The sequence below is a fragment of the Carya illinoinensis genome, chromosome 15 (assembly GCF_018687715.1).
Source record: "Carya illinoinensis cultivar Pawnee chromosome 15, C.illinoinensisPawnee_v1, whole genome shotgun sequence".
Taxonomy (NCBI): domain Eukaryota; kingdom Viridiplantae; phylum Streptophyta; class Magnoliopsida; order Fagales; family Juglandaceae; genus Carya; species Carya illinoinensis.
In genome coordinates this window covers 18,846,488-18,869,758 of record NC_056766.1, presented here as the reverse complement: position 1 = coordinate 18,869,758, position 23,271 = coordinate 18,846,488, and the positions used below count along the sequence as shown (strand labels likewise).

General features: G+C 36.8%; 2 protein-coding genes across 3 annotated transcripts; one reads left to right on the top strand and one right to left on the bottom strand.

Moving 5' to 3' along the window:
* Positions 1-12,852: 12,852 nt before the first annotated feature.
* On the top strand, positions 12,853-15,413 carry LOC122296325 (ACD11 homolog protein). Of its 2 annotated transcripts, none has more exons than XM_043105923.1 (4): positions 12,853-13,299; positions 13,839-14,011; positions 14,369-14,514; positions 14,986-15,413. In XM_043105923.1, the coding sequence occupies exons 1-4, from the start codon at positions 13,081-13,083 to the stop codon at positions 15,045-15,047; spliced, it is 600 nt and encodes a 199-aa protein (XP_042961857.1). In that variant the 5' UTR covers positions 12,853-13,080; the 3' UTR covers positions 15,048-15,413. The 2 variants fall into 2 exon arrangements, with proteins under 2 accessions (XP_042961857.1, XP_042961856.1); XM_043105922.1 differs by having other exon boundaries at positions 12,857-13,299; positions 14,981-15,413.
* Positions 15,414-15,866: 453 nt separating this feature from the next.
* Positions 15,867-22,842, bottom strand: LOC122296324 (dihydrolipoyllysine-residue acetyltransferase component 4 of pyruvate dehydrogenase complex, chloroplastic-like). Its single transcript, XM_043105921.1, has 6 exons — positions 21,742-22,842; positions 21,466-21,657; positions 21,260-21,347; positions 21,094-21,164; positions 20,901-20,984; positions 15,867-16,315 (listed from the first exon to the last, which is right to left on the bottom strand). Exons 1-6 carry the CDS (start codon positions 22,663-22,665, stop codon positions 16,211-16,213), a joined length of 1,464 nt encoding a protein of 487 aa, XP_042961855.1. The 5' UTR covers positions 22,666-22,842; the 3' UTR covers positions 15,867-16,210.
* Between the last annotated feature and the right edge of the window lie 429 nt (positions 22,843-23,271).

The window sequence follows — 23,271 nt, the reverse complement described above, 5'->3', positions numbered from 1 at the left end:
AATAACTTATATGAATGCGACTTTATGATAAAATACTTACAAAAGCTTCGAAATGGGTGTGCAAAAGACCTCCTAAAAGCTGTCCGAGAGAGAGTGTTTGATATTCTTTCAATGGAAAGTGTAAATAAAGATAATTTCATGGGGAGAGGTGGCTGGAGATACTTATGGATGAGATATGGAAGAGATGTGGCTGGAGTTGAGAGTTGAGTGTAGTTTTCTCCTACCCAAAATATCTATAAAAGATTATCTCATAATATTCTATGCAATAGTATCTACAAAAAATCAACTTAAGATATTTTTATCTAATAATATCTATAAAATCAACTCAAAATATTTTTACCCAATAATATTTCTTTTTATCCAATAATATCTACAGTTTTGAACAGACGTTTTGTCCGAAAATATGAAAAAATGTTATTGCGCCATAAGACTTTAAATAACCCACCGAGTCTAATGACACAAACCATAATACATTTTGACACTTCTAACTATCTCCAATAATTCAAAAACACACTTCTGATACCATAGTAAATAATAACACTAACTATGTAGTTAGACAAAAACCTATACGATTAATGGATTCGTGAAAACTTACGGGGTTTTCACGAGATTCCTAAGTTAATAGAAATTTCAGAATTGAATTTCTAGCGGGCTGTTACAATAAGGACCGCTTGTCATACTTCTATTCCAAGTTAGCGAAAGCCTGAACAGATCAAAAACTACAAGTGTTTCCGCTCCTCTTCAAGACATGGTGCGTAGTAAAGAACTCTCGACCAATAAGGTTCAGCTAGGCGTCCCACACCTCTTCCAAGGCGAGCCGCCAAATAACCAACCAACGAGTATCCTCCATGAATTGGGATGGAGCTAAGTCAAAGCCACGCCTGCCATATCCAACACGTTGCAAACTTGGTAGCAGAACGGCAGCTACAAGCCAGCTGAAAACATGGCAGGGTATAATGCAACTTTATAAGCATACCCCTCAGGATCTATGGCCCCCTCGTCCGATTGCAGTACCTCAAGAACTGCAACCTTTGGCACGTTCAACTCAAAGGGAGTCATTGTCGATCGCCACAAAAAACACACTTACCTCTAAGCCTCCATGTGCATCCCTGTGTCCTCGAGGACGGGAGGACTTGGGGGCCTAACAGGCTTGGAGCCTTTAGAATCTTTTGGAGCCGTGTGAGAGGGATTCTTAGAGGCTATTGAAGGAAAAGAAGGGAGGAAATGGATGCAGGGAACATCAAGAAGAAAAGGCTTCGACAACACACAATAGAATGTGGGAAAGTAGTGCTTGACAGTCTACCCCCCTCCCCAAGGAATTATATACACACTAGGAGGGACGGTTCAAATTGTAGGTTCGAGAGAGCCCTCACGCCGCACTAAAATGACAAATACGATGCATAAAGAGAGAACATGACAAGGGCTGCCTGAAACCATCAATGCAAATAGGACAGAACGTGCGCCATCAAGTACCTGATGATAACCGTCGAAACGTGCCATTAAAGTAGGAGCGGGAACCTTTGTGCCACATCAACAATGGATGAAACCTAATTGCAACAAAACAGGCAAAGAAACTAACAAACAAGCATACTAGCAATTCTAAAGAGAAAGGGTGACAATGGTCTACCAAGTGGAAGAACGAAGAAATGAAAGTCTAAAGAAATTCCCACCGAATTGGTCTGATGGGAATTAGCAGGTAACTGTTAAAGGGATTTTTCCTGGGAGCTTAAGGCCTAAAAGCAAGTCTGAACCTGAGATGCCCAGGCAACCCAATGGGGCCCCGACACAGGAAGGACCTTCAGACCCCGAAAGGAGGAAGTTTGGCAAGTAGCCTGTATGGAGACGAAGGACCATGATCCTTTGATAACGAGCTAAAAGGGAAGGGGTAACCTGATGCATCACACTCACAGCCCTTGGACGGCATAGATGCCACGTCACATAAAATGCTTCTCCAGGGAGCCACATCGCATTAAATGAACGTGGCTAGAGGAACCAAGGGGGATCACGTCATCCCAACAACAGGGCATGGGCCTTTGACCACGAACACATGTATAAAAGCAACCCCCGGATACCAAAATGAGGGTTAGACTTTCTAAACTTTGCTTACTACAACTACCCTTGATCCTTTACCTGATGCTGTACTAATTTCGGCATCAGAGGCTCCCATCGACTCCCACCCTGGTCATCGGACTCCAGAGTTTTCTTTGTGTTTGTAGGCCCTAAATCAAAGACCCAAGTTGCCGAGAGTTCGACCCAATAGCATACGAAACACGACATCAACAATGAGTTTAAATGTATTTATGAAAAATTGAAAAAAGTTGTAGGTCCATCAAATAAAGAGATGTTGAGTTAAAAAATATTGTAACTCTTACGTGTAAAGAAGTTTTGAGTTGAGATAAAATTTGAAAACTAGATATTTGAATGTTAGAGTCAGCTTAAAATTAGACTTTAGTCAAAGTTCCAAACGAGGCTTTACTTAACAAAAATTGTCATCCATTAGTCTTTGTAACGTCACATCTTATAAAAATGGTCAATGGGTATACTTGGAGAGTGAAATAATATGAAAACTTTTAAATAGTAGTAAGATAGTTTATGCATAATAGTAAGATGATTTAAATTGAATATGTTTTTAATTTTGAGAAATGAGAAAAACAATTAAATAAAAAATATTATAACGTTAAAATATTGTTACAATATAATTTTATAATATTATTTTTGTTTTAAAATTTGAAAAATTTAAATTTTTTTATTTTTAATTTTTTATATAAAATTTTAAAAAATTATAATGATTAATTTAAAAATTTTATAATGGTTAGTTAAAAAATATTTATATTCAAATTAAATTTAAAAATGAGATTGTGTTGGAAAGAAGCCTACGAGTCTTATCTGTTATATAATGAAGAAAAAATCTTTACAACCTTTCAATACCTCAACGTCTTACATTTTTTTAATTTTTATTATTTTATCTTTTATCAAATATTTAATATATAAATAATGAATAAAATAATTAAATTAATTTAAAAAAATAAATTCAAAAAAAATATTAAAAATAATTAAAAAATTGAAAAAAAGTAGAATGTTGGAGTGTTGGGAGGTTGTGTAGCAAAACCAATAATGAATCATAGGAGGAAAAGATAAGACACGTAAATTTTCATGATTCTATCGATCCCAGATATTCCTTACCCCATGTTTTATTACGAAGCAATGACGTCTAAAGAAGTACAAGGACGACAGAGTACGGTACAATGATACTGTTTCTGGTATTGAGTGGGTCTACAGCCGACTCCCGAGCTTCCATTAGGTGGGAAATAAAATAGGAAAATGATAATATTACTATTAAAGTAGTATTTATATGTTACTCTTTTTTATTTGATTTTTTTTATAAATTTTTATTTTATTTAATGATTAAAAAAATAGATATTAATAAAATTATATATTTTTTAAATTTTTTCTTAATAATTAAGGGTATTAAAAAAATACTTAAAAGAAAATTAAAAAAATAAAAAAATTTAATATACACATGAATAGTAGATGAGTAATAACAGAGTAATAAGTCTATCACTATTTAAAAAAATATATATCATTTTTTAATATTTTTAAATATTTTAAAAATATAAAAAATGTATGATATTTTCTTACTCAGAAAGACAAAATTAAAAAAACTGAAAGCGGAAGTTTCAGCAGCATTTCCAACTTTATTCTTCTAGCATTTGGAATTAGAAATTTAAAATATTAGAATGAAAAATTATACTTAATAATGATACCGTATACTTACTATTATTTTTTTTTTTTCTAAACAGAAATATAAAAATTAAAAAAATAAAATAGATGTGATGTACGTGTGGAGAGACAACTGAATAGCAAAGCTCATACTAGATTTGTTGTGCCTCCGGCCTATCCGAAAATTACACAAAACAATTTTAAAGTGGTTCAGCAAATTACTTACGTCCACTTGAGCCTCTTTTATAGAATTTATACGAGATTTACAAAACACTCTACAAAATTCTATTTCTCTCTCACGTCCCTCTTTCTCTCTTCACCCACTACATTCTATCATCAGAGCTCTCTCCTATTTATAGGAGAAGAGCAGCCCACCTGTTGCAGCTTCTTCTGACTTGGGAGAGGGTGGGTGGCCTAACAATGGTAGGTGGTGGTGGGTGGTGGTGGGTGAGCATGAGTTGGTGGCTGCAAACCCAAACTCATTTCACACTCACACTTGGGTTGATTTCAACAATCACCCCCTCCACCCAAGTGTGCCATACCAGGATGCTTACAAACTGATTCATTTTTCAAATGAATGCACCTCTTTCTTTGACATGAGAGACTTCTGCTATCGAATATGCTCCAATGCACCCGAGGGTGCTCAGCAGTGTTCAATACTGATCAAGTCCAAACAGTATTATAACTTGATCCCTGTGACGACCTTCGTCAACATATCTGCTGGATTATCTTCAGTGCCAATCTTCTGAAATTTGATGTCATCTTCTTCTAATATTTCACGTACAAAGTGAAATCGGACATCTATATGTTTTGTTCGAGAGTGATATACTTGATTCTTGGCCAAATGAATTGCACTCTGACTGTCACAGTAAACGGTAACCTCTTGCTGCTCAAAGCCCAAATCTGTTACCAATCCCTGTAACCAAATAGCTTCTTTCACGGCTTCTATTACAGCCATGTATTCAGCCTCAGTTGATGATAGTGCAATTGTTGACTGCAAAGTTGATCGCCAACTAACTGGTCCTCCAGACATAGTGAACACATAACCAGTTGTCGATCAACGTTTGTCAAGATCACCTGCATAGTCTGAGTCAACATATCCAGTTACTAGACTATCTTCACTCTTCTCGAACCTCAAACCAATATCTACGGTCCCCGCAATATACCGTAGAATCCACTTAGCTGCATGCCAATGAACCTTTCCAGGATTATGCATATAGCGACTAACTAAGCTAACGGCCTTGGAAATATCAGGTCGTGTACACACCATGGCATACATTAAGCTTCCAACAACACTTGCATATGGGACATTCCTCATGTAGTCTCGCTCTTCATCGGTTTTAGGAGACTGCAATGCACTGAGCTTGAAATATGGGGCCATAGGAGTACTCACCGGCTTCGTCTTCGAGTCAATGTTGAATCGTTGCAGTATTCTCTTCAAATACTGCTTCTGAGTAAAGTGAACTGTACCTTTCACTCTATCTCTGCTGATCTCCATCCCCAGTATTCTTCGTGCTTCTCCTAGATCTTTCATTTCAAACTCATTACTTAACTGAGTTTTTAAGCGATCTATCTCCCCCTTGCTTTTACATGCAATTAACATATCATCTACATATAAAAACAAATAAATGAAAGATCCATTTGTAAGTTTTCTGAAATATACACAATGATCGTATTGGCAACGAGTGTATTTCAGATCCAATATAAAGCGGTCGAAACGCTTGTACCATTGCCGAGGTGACTGCTTCAAGCCATAGAGAGACTTCTTCAGACTGCATACCCAATTCTCTTTGCCAGCTTCTTTGAATCCTTCTGGTTGAGATAGATAAATCTCCTCTTCCAGATCACCATGTAAGAAAGTTGTCTTTACATCAAGCTGTGCTAACTCAAGATCATATTGTGCAACCAAAGCTAATAATATCCGAATGGATGAATGCTTTACAACCGGAGAGAATATTTCACTATAGTCAATTCCCTCTGTCTGAGCGTAGTCCTTTGCTACCAACCTAGTTTTGTATCGCACTCTATTTTTAGTAGCTTGATCATCTTTCTGATTGAAGATCCACTTACAACCAATTGTCTTCTTTCCTTTTGGAAGCGGCAAAAGCTCCCAAGTTTGGTTCTGGTGAAGAGACTGCATCTCTTCATTCATCGCCTTTGTCCATTCAACTTATTCACTGGACTGTACGGCTTCTCTGTAAGCGGTTGGGATCTCACCCCCTTCAGCTGGTAATGCATATGTCACATAGTCTGTATAACGTATCGGTACACGTTTCTCTCATCTCGGTCTGTTGGTTGCTATTGACTCGGGTTGACTTGGAGGTACTGTGACTGGATTATCAACCTCATCTTGTCCATGCTTTCCCAACTTCTTTGAAATAAACTTCACACTTTGTGAATCATCTAATGTTTCGCCATCACTGCTGCCTTCACTGGATTCTTTATGCTTATGTGACTTAAGCATCTCAGATTCGTTGAATGTAACATCTCTACTGATGATTACCTTTTTGGATTCTACACACCAGAGTCTATACCCTTTTACACCGATACTAAAGCCCAAGAATTTTGCTTTCTTGGCTCTAGGATCAAGCTTACTTTCTTTAGCATAATAGTAAGCAGAACATCCGAAAATGTGTAAAAAATCATAATCAGTAGCATGTTTACCTCTCCACATTTCAATGGGTGTCTTCCCATTATTGGCAGCTGCGGGTAGTCGGTTAATGAGGTGGCAGGCATAGGTCACAGCTTCAGCCCAAAATTGTTTACTGAATCCAGCATTCAGCAACATACATCGCACTTTCTCTAATAAAGTACGATTCATTCGTTCTACCACACCGTTTTGCTGTGGTGTACCTCGTACCGTGAAGTGTCTGACAATTCCCTCTCTCCGGCATACTTCCATGAAGGGTCTGAAGTGTACTCACCTCCATTATCAGATCTGAGCCGCTTGATCTTCCTGCCGGACTGAGTCTCAACCATTTTCTTCCAATCAAGGAAGATTTTCAGCACTTCATCTTTATTCTTCATTATATACACCCACACACGACGAGAATAATCATCAACAAAAGTTACAAACTAATGTTTACCTCCCAAAGATGTATTTTGGGTAGGTCCCCAAACATCGGAATGCACATAGTCAACAATTCCCTGTGTATTGTGTACTGCGGTTCCAAACTTGATCCGCCTCTGCTTCCCCAATACACAGTGCTCACAGAAAGACAGTTTACATGTCTTGGCACCTTTGAGTAAGCCTTGCTTTACCAGTGTTTGCAAAGCTTTTTCTCCTGCGTGTCCCATACACATATGCCAAAGACTAGTGGTGTCGGCATCAGTCTCATCTAGCTTCTCACAGCCTGTAGAAGCTCTTCCATCAACAGTACTTCCTTGCAAGAAGTACAAGTTTCTTTGCCTCAAACCCTTCATTGCCACCCGAACTCCCATTAGTACTTTGAGAGTTCCTTCTTCAATGGCGATTCTGAATCCCTTTGAATCCAGAGATCCCAGTGAGATAAGATTCTTCTGCAAGTCCGGAACATACCGAACTTCTGTCAGAGTCTTGACGCTGCCATCATGCAGCTTTAACCGAATGCTACCTATTCCTTGAGTCTTACAGGCACTATCATTGCCCATAAGTACTGCTCCACCATCAATTTTTGTGAAGTCAGTAAACCAGTCCCGATTGGGACACATATGATAGGTACATCCGGAATCTATAATCCATTCATCAGAACGACAAATAGATGATGAACTTGTCAAGGCAAAATCTGACTCGTCATCTCTGTCCACGACATTGACTATGTTGGATTGATTCTGCTGTTGTCCCTTCTGGTTGGGACAATCCTTCCTCCAGTGTCCTTTGTTGTGACAAAAGGAACACTCGTCTCTGACGAGTTTTCTGCCGACTGATGAACCACGTGATGTGGCCCGGGTTTTCGAATGAAAACCTTTCCTCCTTCTGGGATACCTCGACTGTGGTCTCCCTCTTGCTGTTAGCGCTTCACTTGATGTATCTTGGTGTACCTATTTATCTTCACGAACTTGGAATCTGAAGAGCTTCTTCTTCCTCCTCCGACGCGTGTGGGGGAGCGTGGATGACAGCAGTGCACGCGCGGACCTTCTAGGGGCGCGTGTGGGCTCCTCCGACCTCCGTTTTCGATTCTGTTTGCGGCAACGGATTCGTCTCGACGCGAGTAACACTCTGGAGTTGTCAAAAATTGATTTTGAGCAACTTGAATTTTCGGACAGCTCGAACCAGAGCTCTGATACCAATTGTTGTGCCTCCGGCCTGTCCGAAAATCACACAAAACAATTTTAAAGTGGTTCAGCAAATTGCTTACGTCCACTGGAGCCTCTTTTATAGAATTTATACGAGATTTACAAAACACTCTACAAAATTCTATTTCTCTCTCACGTCCCTCTTTTTCTCTTCACCCACTACATTCTATCATCAGAGCTCTCTCCTATTTATAGGAGAAGAGCAGCCCACCTGTTGCAGCTTCTTCTGACTTGGGCGAGGGTGGGTGGCCTAACAATGGTAGGTGGTGGTGGGTGGTGGTGGTGGGTGAGCATGAGTTGGTGGCTGCAAACCCAAACTCATTTCACACTCACACTTGGGTTGATTTCAACAAGATTATCCCTGATTTTACTTAGATTTGATTACTTATATACTTTAATTTTTTTAATGATTAAGAAAATAATTATAAGTAAATTTATGTATTTATTTTAAATATTTAAAAATATTTAGAATAAAAGAAAAAAAGAAAAAAAAGGTGGTGCTTCTCACTTAGCCCCTCAAGTATACCCCTAGTATATTTTGGTTTTTGTTTTGTTTTATTTTTTAAATGTGAAAAAATTACCCAAATATACTAGTAGTATTTTAAAAAATAAAATATATGGCGATAATTTTGAGCGATATATTTGAGGGGCTAACCAAAATTTTTCATATATAAACGAGACTGATGAAATAATTAAAAATTAAAATTAAAAGAGAAATGTTGGTATGGCCAATGAAGAGTTCAGAAATTTATTTTATGTGGGGAAATTAGAGTTAAAAAGTTTATATATTTTCATACTGTAGTATATATAATATTAGAAAAAACTTTATAAGCACCTGATTTTATACGTAAAATCATTATCAATATATCTATCAATATACCGGGTATATACACTACAAGAAATATAGTGTTTATTCATGAATACTGGTGGCAAAAAGTATCATTTTTGTGGGAAAATACTCTATTTCCACCAATTTCATTCATGGAAGGCTCATGGGATATAAGTTGCCATAAAAAGTATTTTATCTCACGAAAAGCCTAATTCATGGAAAATACTAGGCTATTCCCACAACAAATTCCATGACAATAACCTATTAAGATTGTGTTTAGATAGTGAGATAATTTTAAATACTATGTAAATAATAGTAAAAAAGTAATAAAAAATATTAAATAGGAATAAAAAAATAATAAAAATTAATGATAAAATAATAAATAATAATGAAGAATACTTTACCTCCCAAACCTACCATAAACTCACTGCAAAAGCACGTTTACATTCAAATTGTTGGTAGGCATAGGACTAATTACCAACAGAGCTACTTTTGAGTATTAACATTACCCACTACAAAATTTGGTGGAAAAAACTTCTTCTTCTGAAAAAAAGTAAAAAATAAAAAATCTGCTACTAGATGTTTTGCCGCAAAGAAAAGAATTTAGAAAAGAAAAATAATTGTAAAAGCAATAAAAGATACTGAGGCAAAAATAATCATAAAAAATTATCTACTATAAGCTAAATATATATATATATATATACAAACCTTGAAGATTCAAATTGATACTAATAATAATTTCAAAAAAGCAACTAAAATTGTGCTAACATGTTTATAAGAAAAATAAGTAATGAGAACCCAAGAGCATTAAATATTGAACAATTTCCCTTTCTCCTGCTAAGCAATCTTTGAGCTAAGAATGCTGGAAGCACGTAAGAGATTTTTCTTTCTGTGAAAGGAAAAAAAAAAAAAAAAAAGCTTATTATGTTTATATTAATTAGATAGAAAAATGTTAGAAGCAATGTATGAAAGAGATATAAAGAAAAGAAATTTTAAAATTCATGAATAAAAAAGATAAATAAATTATATAAGTATAAGAAAAGAGAGCTTGGAGGAGACTGATCAAAGAAGGATAGAGAAAGAGTAGACATTTTGAGTTATTTCAATCTATGTATTTTTATTTTTTATTTTAAATTAGAGCTAGGAATTTTAAGATTTGAAGGAAAATTCAATTTTCTTTTATAAGATTTGGGATTATATTATGGATTCTAACAAAAATTGAATTCTTTTAAGTTCTTTTTAAATAAGATTATTATGAAATCTTGGTTGAGAAGTTTTTTTTCTATTTTATAGGAAAAAAATAAAAATTTTATTAATCTAAAAAGAAATAGTTAAAAGGTAAATTAATTTTTCTCAAAAAGTTTTAGAACATTCTCTCCGGCGCTTATCCATATCCAAAAATTATCTCACTTTTTAACTATTAAAGGAAAAATCCAGCTGCATCGAATTATCTATAAAAAGTTTTTAATTTTCACCTACAATGGAAAGTAAAAAGAAAATTTGATATTTAATATGTAGCAAGTAAATGTTTATTTTATTGTTTTTCTTTAACTCTCTCTCTCCTCTGGATATTTTCAAAACAATTGCTTATTTTTCTCTCTCTCTTAGACAGCACTCAGCAGCAACTGCAGCACTTTCGATCTCCACAATCCGTTCAAAAAATTGATTCTGGGTGGCTATGGGTGGAGCACTGGTCGAGTTCTTCCAGTGAGGAAGCTTTGTGAGTGTTGACCCGTAGAGTTGAGTGCCGCGGCTGGTGAGGTTTGAGTCATGGAATGAGGTGGTTCAGGGAGGATGAGGGGGCAATGGAGGGAAGCTCGATGGTGTATAGACAGTGAAGAACCTAGGATAACTTCTGGTGCAACGTGGAGGTCCTGTCATGGATGGTGGAAATCACGGTGTGGATGAGGGGTGGTTGTCCAAAATGCATATTTGTTGCTCTGTTTAAGGTTGTTTAAAACAGAGATTTGTACAAAAGTTGGGTTGTGTGCCTAAGTTGTTTTCATGGTGGTTTCGGCATGAGGTAGCACCTTGCGGGATGGCTTCCATGGTTTGCTCATCTATGGGGCGTGAACGAGGTATGGTGCCTTACTGGGTGGTACATGGCTTCGTCATTAGGTTGGTGAATGTGGGAGGAGTAAGAAAGAGGGAGGAAACATGGTTAACTGAAAAGACGTGAGGGAGATGATAACGGGGATGGGGGAAAAATGGAGGGGGTAGGAAACTGTCATGGTGGGAAGGAAGGAGAGGGAAGAAGATTTGATGTAGAGATTTGATATGAATTATTTATTACTATATAATTATTTCTTACTATATTAATAATTAAATTATTAATTATTTATTATTATATAATAAATAAATAGATAATTTAATGTAGAGGTTTGATGTGAATAGTCAAAATCAAATTCATCTTATATTATTTAATTATTATATAATAAAAAATAGCTATTCCAATGTGGAAACTTATGTAAATAGAATAGTTAAAATCTAAATTCCTCTTACATTCATTAAAATTATCTTTTACATGTGCAAAATCTAATAACAATGCTCTTAGGAGGTGGCCCAAGCTCATTCCAATGATGAATCATTCCAATTGATCCATCATTGGATATGGCTTATAGATTACAAAAATAATATTTTATAAGAGAAATGAGTTGTACAAATTTTAAATAGACAAGTCGTATATAAGGTCTTGTAAAAAAGTTAACCTCACTTAAAAAAAGCGTAAAAAAATTATTTTTTTTATTAGTCGGACTTACTTTTTTACAAATAACTTATATGCAGCTTGTCTATTTAAATCTTGTACTTAACATTATTCTTTATAGAATAAAGAATTAATAGATAACATCTTGATTAGTTACTAAAATGTTCGTGCTAAACTAGATCTCACATTATTTAGGAGGTAGAAGTTCTTACATTTTATAATAACTCGAAGAAATTAATCCAATCCTACTATTAACTAATTTTTTGAGTATTATATATAGCGCAAATATGGCTAACCCATTTTTTGCGTTAGTATATGATCATGACGTCCAATATTCAAAGGTTCCAATTATAATATTGATTAATAATTTTAAAATTATTGTGCATTTGTCACACAGAGAAATTAAATTAAGTAGACATAATTAAGAGAAAATATACAGAAAATACCTTCTCACAATGATGCGAAAGGATTTTCCCGATCTTCTGATCGCCATTATATATTTTAAATGAGAAATAATTTGTACAAACTCTAAATAGATAAATTTATTATAAATCTTTGTAAAAAAGTGAATCTCACCTAAAAAAAAGTATAAAAAAAAAAAAAAACTATTTTTCATTAACGAGACTTACTTTTTTTAAGATGCGTCTCAAATACAAATCACTCTTCCAATTAATTCGTTTAAGCTATTGATAATTCCATGTTAAATGTTAGTATATCCCTGATATTAAAATAGTCTATTTCGGATTAAATACATCATCCATATCATTGATGAGACAATGCAAAAGAAGCAAGGAAAAATGAGATTAAGCTGTGTTTAGATGTTGAGATTGAAGAAATTTATGAGCCTAATTTATCTCATAAAACCGGTTCAACAATAGAGGGTTGCTCATTCCTCAAAAACATGTCCAAGACCTTGTCTACGGGCAATATGAGATTTATTTCTTAACAAAAATAAGTTGAGTTGAGTTATGAATAATTATATTTTGTGAGTCTCATTAAGATGAATTTAACCTTTTTAAGTTGAGATGAATGTAACTCTTTAGATTGAAATGTATGAAATAGGTTGAGATGAGTTTAATTTTTTTATGAAAAATTAAAAAAATATTATGTTTCATAAATAATTGATTTGAGATCAATTAAATTTGATTCAACAACTAAACACAACCTAAGAATTTGACTGTTCCAAATCCATACGATCTCTCTCTCATTGTTTATTGTGAATATTTAAAGTGGGAAGAAAATAAGGTTGTGTGTGATAGGCAGAGCGCATCCGTAGCAGATATTCGATCCACCTTATATTCCTAAAAAAAACACAACCCCCACGTCTTTCCAATACAGGCCCATAATTGCACGCAAAAACGCTTATCGGCTCTGTCATGTGTTGCACCCAATAACCATTACTACTAATCAATCCTCTCCGTCTCTTTTTCCACAAAAATTACACATTTCTTCAACGGACTCGTTCAAATATGGCCGAACTTGTGGAACGAATAAAAATCAAACAGCATTCGTAATCTATATAGAAGAGAGAGAGAGAGAGAGATTAAATGAGATGGATGGGGAGAGTTTGGAGGAGCACGACGCGATGATGATGACACCTCTGTCAGCCATGGCGGAGGCCTTCGAGGAGCTGGACAAGGTGTTGAGATCGAGGGAGGACGATCGGCAGCTTCGCTTGGACACCTTCTGCGAAGCCTGCTCTTTGGTGTCCGTTCTTTTTGGATGCCTCGGTTTCGCTTTCAAGTTCGCCGAGGTCGACTACGTCTCCAAGGTTCATTCTCTTCAACAATAAAGAGAAAAGATAAGTCTAGTAGATCATAAGATTCAAAGATCATGATATATATAATTATTCTCAAGTAATTTTAGTCCAAGATTTCTCCATAATTAATTTAGAAATGTGACGTACACAAGGAAATATCATAAAAATAAACTCATATATTGACGTATTTTTGTGTTAAATCTCTTATAGTAAAAGTTGATTTACAATCTAATGTATCACATCAAGACAGATTAGTTTGAATTTACTCTTATTAAATCTTTTTGTCACTAAAGTATTTCTCTAATAGATAATTTTGAATAACAGAAAAAACGGTTTTTTTTTTTTTTTTTTATAATTCTGTCCAAAAGGGTGGCAAAAGTCTAATTATTGCATCGATTCATAATTCTAACCAAAATAGGAAATCTTGTCACAAAATATCAAAGAACTTGCCTTCTGAAGTTTATCAGATGACCTCTAATTTCTACAAACTTCATATCTGCAGTCAGATGGACTTAATTCCCAGAATCTAATGCTCTTTTTCATTCATTCAGGTACGTGATCTAAAGGAAGCATCAAGTACATCTGACACGTTACAAGACATACTTGATCTTGATGTTGCAAATGACACAGTAAAGATACAAGGAAGCCTTTCCCGAAATCTACGTCGAGTTAGACAGGGTCTTGACCTCATCAGAGTTTTATTTGAACAATTCTTGACTACAGAGTATGTTCCAAACCCTTCATACTTTCATATTCTGTTTCTTCTTCCAGCATAGTTTGGTTTGTATAAGATGCAGCAAAATAAACCTTGGTATTTTGGTTCAACTACAAGCAAATGACAGTGGTCTGAGCCAAACAAAACAAAAAAATCTTAGTATTTTACGTACTCTCGATCAATGCTACTCTTATCTTGGATTTTATTATCTCCAGTCACACTTTAAATGATTTCATAGGTCAATCATTTGAAATATCAGCCAATGTGATTGGAAATGATAAATTTTCGATAAATTACACTATATCCCGTACATCCTCTCTTATTATTATCTTTAGCATCTAACAGTTTTCTTTTTCTCAATTTCAGAGATTGCTATTTAAAGGAAGCAGCTTCAAGAGCTTATCGGCAAGTTTGTGCACCATACCACTCATGGACAGTCCGGACAGCGGTTGTTGCTGGAATGTGTGCTCTTCCTACAAGAAACCAACTTCTGCTGAAGCTCAATGAAACTGGTGAGTTTGAAACTCGAAATTTTGAGAACAGTGATTTGATAAGTACAGGTATGGTGACCCGAAACCGAATACCATACCACATTTTGGTAAGAACTTCCTCCAACCGTTAATGATAATAAATGGAAAAAAAAAATATGCTTCTCTCATACTCATGGGACAAGTAGTCAATTTAAATTGTTTCCTCCATATATAAACCTTTGACAGTATTAATTGGCAGAGAGAAAAGGTTCAATGTTTTCACAACCTAATCACATAAAAACTAACTGTATTCTAATCTTTATACTTCATTTTCTTTCCTTGTTTTCTTTTTTGAATTGTGCCAAGAAAAAAAAAAATTCACATTTCATCCTTCCAAGTAATTTTCAGCCTGATCTAATAGCACACTGATAATGATTTACTTGTTCAAATTTATGTCAGAAATGCAGCCTCCCAATGGAACTAACTTATATCATCAATGTTGATGCAGAGCAGTCAGCAGGGAAGAAGATGAGAAGGTATATCGATGCATCGCTACCAGTTATAGAGTACATTGACAAGCTTTACCTCTCTAGGAATATCAGCTTGGACTGGTGACTTCACATTTGTGCGAGACTTCAGAAATGCAGAGATCTCTTGTTCTGGCTGCAAGGAAAACTTGTCTTGCATCTTGCTGTTCTAATGCATCTTAAGAGAGTCTAAGAGATATCCATGAAGCCTCTGTCGAAGGATTTTCCATTCAACAATAACAGTTTCTAATGTTCTTTTTTCCCCCTTGATTATACTAAAAGCAGTTTTGCTATCTTTGTTGGCAATCATTCTCAAGCTTTTAGTTTATTCGGAGGACAATAAAATCTAGTGATCTGTATATAAAACGTTGTCACAAGGCAATAGTAAAGATATATAGAACATATATCTATTAATTGGTTGAATGCTCATTCTTGCTATAAGGCAGAGCAGTCAAATTAGATAACTGCCAATTATCATTTAGGAATGATCATTTAAGTTCCTATCATAAGGGCTGTTAAGGGTGTTTTTTTTTTTTTTTTTTTTTTTTCCTTGCTGCAGTATCAAATGGTAAAATGGACAGTTTCCTAAACCTTTTCCTTCCGCAGTCTTGACCTTTGTTTCCATAGTCTCCAAGAGATCTCGAATAACTTGGCCTAACCTCTTCTTCTATTATCCACATGCAATTAAGTACAATCCAATAGAATTTTTTCACTCACCCAGAAAATGCATGATGGTAAACGGCAATAAAATCATCTTCAATGTTTAGGTATCATAATTGACACCTAATAAACTGCTAGAGGTTTGCACAAGTACTCAAATGACAAGGTTTGCACAAGTACTCAAATGACAAAGCAGAATCCATATACTAGCTCCAACACCAACTTGACTGGTTTTATTAACTGCCAATGCACATGTATATTTCATGATCCCACAATGCTGAGAAAATGACCTTATAAATCACTCAATTCCTAACAAAACTGGTGAATCATATCAAAAACTTCAAAGTCATTCCCCTCTATCAAAATCTACTCAACAATGTCTGCAAAAGTGCCGGAAACCATTGAAAACACAATGAACTACAACACAAAGTACGTCAACAAAAGTGCTGGGGAGACTTTGTATCCAGTAGACACCACTATCATCCATCACCACTAAGGAAGTAGATACTGAAAGTCAACAGGTTTCAATTCTTTGTAACCTGATATGTCACCTATAATGTCAGGCTTTCTGGGTTCTCAACAGTCTTTGCAAATGTCTGAAGAAAGGCAGCCAAATCAGCACCATAAACAATCCGGTGATCAGCTGTTACATTCACCTGTAAAAAAATTCACGTGCCAACTCAGTTAACTCTTTCTTTTCAGCAGAGAAGCTGTTTCAAGTTTCATTGACAAAATTAAATGCAGAAAGGATATAAAAACAGTCATGAAAGGCATAGGGACAATCCAGTCTGTGATTAAAAGAAGTATCTCCAAACACCGAAGTCAAACTTAAGCTGACAATACAACTTCCAAGACATTGTATTACAAATCCAGAGTAAGTGCAGTTCCAAATGGGTGCATTGGGATGAGGTTCAGATAGAAAGTTTAGTTATAGTTCTTTTAATTGTCCAATCCTGTACAATTGAATAACAAACTCAGATACTTCAGGGAAAAAAAAAACAAATAACGTACTTGGAGAATTAATTTTGGCCCTCACAGAGATTAGCTGCTTTCAGTAATAATTTGCTGAGTAATACAAAGTAGATTAATAAAAACATATATTCACCAAATGCCAGAGACAAAGTTCACGTCTCTGCACATTATGGCTGCCTTTGTAACCCACCCAACCCCTAACATAACGCGATGACAGCAACTGTGAAGGATCGGGGTCTGTTCATAATTTACTCTCTGCCCCACATCAGGTACAGCCCTGCTACAACCACACTCCATTCTCAGATCCCGGTAATTCTTAGTGAATGTTCTGGAGAATTATAGTCACCATTTACATAGATAGAGAAAAAATAACCCCCCTCGTGTTATTCAATTCATGCCCATTTTAAAAGCCCAAGCATATCTTCATCCCACAACAAAAAGTTTACTCATGAAAATACTTGGAACAAAAATAGAATGATCCTAGTCAATGGGTTGCAACAAGGGCATCCCTTCTTTCTCTCGTTTGTTAGCATTATGGAAGCTGTTAGTGGAATGATCTCAGCATCAGTTAATAGGGGACTACATTTAGGTTCCAGTGGGGAACCACAACGAGAGAGAGCTCCTTATCTCATATCTATTATTTGCCAATGACGTTCTTTTTTTATTTTTTATTTTTTTTGTGAGGCAAACCGTGAGCACTTGCGTTCTGTATGCTGCTTGTTCATGTGCTTTGAAGCAGTCTCAGATTTAAAGACTAACCTGGCTAAATATGAATTACTTCCAGTTGGCAAGGTGGTGGAAGTTGACAACTTGGCCTATATTTTTGGAATGTCAAGTGTCCTCCAAGTCGATGACATGTTCAGGCTGGCCATTGGGAGCTCACTTTAAGGCTAAGTCAATCTAAGAGTGGAAAACAGGGAATTTCAAGTTGGATGTAAGAGGCTGTATCTGTCTAGGGCAGGTGGAGTTACTTTGAATAGGAGAGCACCCTCCAAAATATTTCCACCTTTTCTCTGTCACTATTTCCCCCTCTTGGCAGGTGTTGTAGACCATATTGAAAAGCTTCAGAGGGATTTATTATGGGACAGTAAGGGGGAGGAGGTGAAATTTCAACTAGTGATTTTATCCAAGATGTGCTACCCAGTCTGAAGCATATTGGGTATCAGGAGACTGATAACATTCAGTAAAGCCCTTTCAGTGAAGTGGCTCTAGCGCTATGCTAATAAAAGAGGTAGCTCATGGACAGCAGTAATAAAGATAAAGTATGACAGCAATTGGGGTGGTCGGAGCTCAAATGACATGGGAGGATGGCGATAAAAATAAAGGTGCAACAACAATTGGGGCTGTAGGAGCTCAAATGATGTGAATGGTTGTTATGGGTTTGGGCTTTGGAAGAACATCTGAAGAAACTGTGGGGCACTTTTCCAGGACCTCAAATATGATTTGGGTGACTAAAAAAAATACAGTAATATAATGAAGTATGGTGTGCAATCAACCTCTTAATAGGGAGAAGGATTTGGCCTTCCCGATCCTTTTCAATTTCAACATTCGTAGTGAGAAGGATGCATCATTGGCTGATAACTGACAACTCTTCACTGGATCTCCTCAATGGGAAGTGGCGTTTGACAGAGCAGTACAAGATTGGGAGATGGATTACTTTATTTCCTTCTATGCTTGGCTATACTCTCTCAGAGTATTTCAGGGTAAAGAAGACAAGATGTGTTAGATCATAACAAAGAGGGGGAGTTTGAGCTCAAGTCATTTTATAATGAACTAGTCCCACACGACAGACTTACTTTTTTGTGAAAGACTATTTGGAGGAGGAAATCTCCCTTGAGAGTGAGAATTCTTTGTTTGGACAGCAGCACTCAAGAAGATCTGCATTCTTGACAATCTAAGAAAAAGACACTTGACAATGATAGAACGGTGTTGTTGTATGTGCAGGATGAAGAATCCGTGAATTCTCTCCTACTCCATTGTGAGGTAAGTTGTAACAACCACATTGTGGCATGCTGTTTTTAGTCTCTGTGTTGAGTTTGGTGATGTCTAGGCAAGTGGTAGACCTGTTAGTGTGTTGGACGGGGAAGTTTGACAGCCATCATAGGAAGACCTTGTGGAAAATTATTCCAGTTGCTCGATGTGCTGTATGTAAAGGGAAAGAAACATCCAAAGCTTCTAAAACATTTCTAGAATCACCAAAGACATCAAGACTTTCTTCTTCAAGGTACTTTACGAATGAATGGCAGCAAAATTGCCGCCTTTAGTTTTACTTTCCAGAGTTTTCTTGATCTCCTCTTTTTTCCACTAGTGTATCTGTTTTATACCCCCTCCCCTGTATACTTATTATATATTTAATCTTTTATTAATCACTAATCAAACTTATTTTACTCTCAAAAAAATAGCAAAAATGGTTTTCCTTGTTTATCAAACAATTTACAATATTGTTTTGCCTTCAACTCCCGCGGCAAGCTCTTCATTAGTTCCTCTGTTTTCTTTCTAAATTAATAATAAAAAAAAAAAAAACCATAGACTAAAGTGAATGTAGTCCTAACATAACACAAATGAGAAAGATATTCCCAAAATCTGCATCCCCTAAATCCTCTGAGTTGTTTACTTTCCCTTCAAGTCCCAATGGACGATGACAGACTCTTGATGCAATGGGTTTATTCTATTTAAGAAAAAATTTGTGAAGATCTTTTTTTTTTTTTATCAGAAAACAAATTTTTATTGATTATAGGGATAGGCAATAGCCCAAGTACACAGGACATATACAAGAGCATCACCTATGCTTGATAATCTAGTGATACAAGAAATTCATGTAATATTTCTGTAGTGAAAGTGAAAGATCTATTTTGTTCAACACCTAATTTTGATCAGCATGCTAGTGACATGCTCCAGACAGAAAAAGGTGAAGCTACTTCTCCCAATATGCTGAGCAAGGTTCCAATATGATATGGTTATCACTTGTCTGTCTGCTGTTCTCTTATAAAAGATAGGGGTTTTGAAAAAATCACCTTTCTCTGAAATGCAGGAAGATGAAAATGGCATATCTTCAAGAACACGCTCTCTTCCATTATTTCAGTCTCACAAGCAAAACAGGATAGGCAATGCATCTGGTAGATTTTCTTTTTTTTTTCAACTATTTCCAATTACGTGTTTCTCTAGTATATGTCTAGTGTACTTTGGCTGTGCCTCTTGTGTTCTTCAATAAAATTTTCATTACTTATAAAACATATTTTTGAAATTTCTCAAGACGGATTAGACCAAATTAAGAAAAAAATAGTAAACTGCCAAAGATGTATCTATATTACACCAATCGCTCCTGTAGTCCAGAACTGGATACTGTTTCCGCAACATGAATCATCGTACAACTTACCACTACAAAGATTTCAAACAAGTACATGTTCTTATCATGGTATAAATTATTGGAACTATGCTCACAAACTGGTTTTTGCCACGTTTCAGTATTTCTTCTTTACATTGGACAATTTTCAGCGTTGGTATGGTTTTACCCAAAAGTCAGCTTGCTCACCCATTACCACTTGAGCCTAGGCCCAACAGCTACTTCTTAAACTGGACCTCACAAAGAATGGGTGCCAGTACTGTCAGCATTCTTGCTTTAAGAGGCATTTTAGCCTAATATGGATGGTCAGTTTTCAAGTGGTTTTTAGCTTGAAAAAGCTCCAAAATTAACTGGGCCCCATCAATGTAAAGCTATGACTCAGGGTTCAAGACAGGGAAAGGAGAATGAACATACTATAAGCCCCAAACTATGGCTACTATGGCAACATAACCTCTAAACTAGAGTTGTCACATAGTTGAAACAAAAGTTACACTTTACTCCGTCGGTTAAGATCCGACCATTAAGATCGTGACATCCTATATATTATTTTGTGCATTTTAACCTTTGTGCACACCAAACTATCAAAACTAATACGTCACAACTAACTACCAATTCTAGCAATTGAGGTGGATGAAAAAATGATGATTTGCTACAATCTTGACTGCTGAATGTTAACATAGGGTGAATATTGCGACTTTCTCTAGAAGGTGAAATGTGTAAGTTTTTGTAGTTTGGGATATATAAAGTGTAAAATGTCTGGCAGTTGGAGGGTAGAATGTGTATTTTTGCCTATATTAAAACTTCCATTGCAGAGGGTTAAGTGACAGACATCTGACTTCAATCCTCATATAGCCTTCCAAATGATAAGCTTCTGAGTATGAAACAAATTATTCTGTAACTTAGAAATAGATGAGGAGTAAACTCACCAGCATTTTACTTTTTACACTGAAAAATCCATCTGCATCGGCCACAACAGTTGGCTTCGATGCTCCAACAGCCATGATAGCCCCCTGAACATCATTCCAAATATTGAGTAAAAGAACATAATTATAATAGGTAGAAAGTTCTCATCATTTCATGGAGGCCAAAATAGTGTAGCTGTGATTGGTCATCACCAACCTGGCCTGGAGGAAGAATAGCATCAAACCTGTCCACTCCAAACATGCCCAAATTGGATAAAGTGAAAGTCCCTGCATGGCATTCGAGTATAAATTTGTGGTATTTGCTTCTTAAAATTATTAAGAACAACCTAAAGTCAAGATTCTATGAAAAAAATGACAAGTACCTGAATTATACTCATTAGGCTGAAGTTGCTTCGCTCTGGCCTTCTTCAGCAGCTCTTTCCATTTTTCAGATAACAGATACAAATCCAACTGCCAAATCAAACAAATGAAATCAACAAACATGCTAACCCAAACTTAGAAAAGCCTGAAAGCTAATACCAATTAAGCTAATCAAATTTATTAAACACCGGGGACGCCCATCACCTACCTTATCTGCGTCCTGAAGAACAGGGGTTATCAACCCACCATCGATAGCCACAGCAACCGCAATGTTTATGCTGCTATTGTATGTAAAACTCTTTCCTTCTTTACAGGTCGCATTGGCAACTGGGTGTTGAACCAGTGCCATTGCTGCAGCCTTGGCCAACAGCGCAGTCATGGTCACACCTTTTGGCTTCACCTGAAAATTGATGTCCTCAATTCAAAATTAATTTCCGACACCGATCACGCAATTGAATCAAATAATGTTTGGGACCCAAAGTACCTTCTCATATAGAGCATCGAGAGCATCGGTCGTCACTGGATAACCGACGCGGAAAGTTGGTACGGATAGGCTGTCCACCATGTTCTTCGACACTGCCGCTTGCATCGTCGTGAAGGGCACGACCGTAGAGCCGGGAATCGGAGGCGGAGCAGTCACAGGAGAGGCGGGTTTCAATGGAACGGTCTCGGCGATTTTCGAACCGGCATTGGTTCCCATACTCTTCGAAGGCGTAATTCCCGCAGCGGCCTCCACATCAGCTGGTGTGATTCGGCCGAACGGCCCAGTCCCCACCACCGAGTCGATGTCGACCTTGTGCTGCTTAGCCAGCTTCTTCGCAAACGGCGTTGCTACGATCTTCATCGGGCCGTCCGAGACTGGCTTAGCTGGCGAAGGCGGAGGCTGAGCAATTGCAGGAGCTGGACTGGAAATGGGAGGCGGAGGGCTGGGAGTAACGGCTTTGGGAGTGGAAGGAGGGGACTTGGAGGCGGCTTTGGCTCTTGCTTCAGCAATTTCCTCCTCGGTTTCTGCCAACAGGCCGATGGGGGAACCGACGGGGGCGGACTCACCCTCAGGGACGACGATGGCGGCGAGGATGCCGTCATAGAAGGTCTCGACGTCCATGTCAGCCTTGTCGGACTCGACGACGACGACGCTCTCGCCCTTGGAGAGCCGGTCGCCCTCGGACTTGACCCAGGAGACGATCTTGCCCTCGGTCATGGTAGAGCTGAGGGCTGGCATGAAGATCTCCCTGATCTTGGAACGGACAGTGAGAATCCTCCGCGCAGAATTATTGGAGGGAAAGGGCGAGTAGGAGGAGGAGGGTAGAAACAGCTGCTGGAGGGAGCCAGAGGAGAGAGAGGAGGAGAAGGAAATGGAGGCGTTGGAGAAAGGAGGACGAGAGAGGAAGGAGAAGGAGGAGGCCATTGCCGGAAAAGAAAGAGAATCAGAAAATGCGTGTGCTTTGGAGTGGCGAGTACTGAGGGGGAGAGAGACAGGAAATAAGAGTAGTGGGAGGACGGAGAAGACGAGGTGAGGAGTTGGTTGGGAGCGTCGGAGCTAACCTGTCCTTTCCACCCTGGTAACATCGCCCGACGTTTTCAAAGTTCGTTATAAAGAATGGAATTTATTAGATAGAGGAGGTAAATGCAATCGATTTACAGTCAGTTGTACGGAACAAATAAAAAAAAATTATAAAAAAATTATTTTATATTTAGGAGGACTTATATAAATAAAAAAAAATTTTTTTTCATGTAAGTCTCGTATTAATTTACTTTTTTTTCCACGACTGCACGCCGACTGCATTTCCCGACCGTAAAAAGTATTTCTCTTGTTTTTTTAAAAGAAAAATCTTCTTGTAAGTATATTTTATATACTAATTTATACTCCAATAATGATATGCAAAATATATATTTAACAAAATGATATAAATTAAAAATAAAAATAATTTTTATGAGATAAAATATTTTCTTCATCTTTCAAAAATTATTTTTATATTTTTTTTAAATAAAAAAGGTTATCAATACGCGAATT

Excerpts from the sequence above, each read along its gene's own strand:
- LOC122296324 (XM_043105921.1), bottom strand. The coding sequence starts at position 22,665 with ATGGCCTCCTCCTTCTCCTTCCTCTCTCGTCCTCCTTTCTCCAACGCC. Across the intron at positions 21,348-21,465 it reads TTCTTCAGGACGCAGATAAG|TTGGATTTGTATCTGTTATC; the intron begins GTAGGTGATGGG and ends TTGATTTGGCAG. Across the intron at positions 16,316-20,900 it reads GTGTAAAAAGTAAAATGCTG|GTGAATGTAACAGCTGATCA; the intron begins GTGAGTTTACTC and ends ATTTTTTTACAG.
- LOC122296325 (XM_043105922.1), top strand. The coding sequence starts at position 13,081 with ATGGATGGGGAGAGTTTGGAGGAGCACGACGCGATGATGATGACACCT. Across the intron at positions 13,300-13,838 it reads AGGTCGACTACGTCTCCAAG|GTACGTGATCTAAAGGAAGC; the intron begins GTTCATTCTCTT and ends TCATTCATTCAG. Across the intron at positions 14,012-14,368 it reads GAACAATTCTTGACTACAGA|AGATTGCTATTTAAAGGAAG; the intron begins GTATGTTCCAAA and ends TCTCAATTTCAG.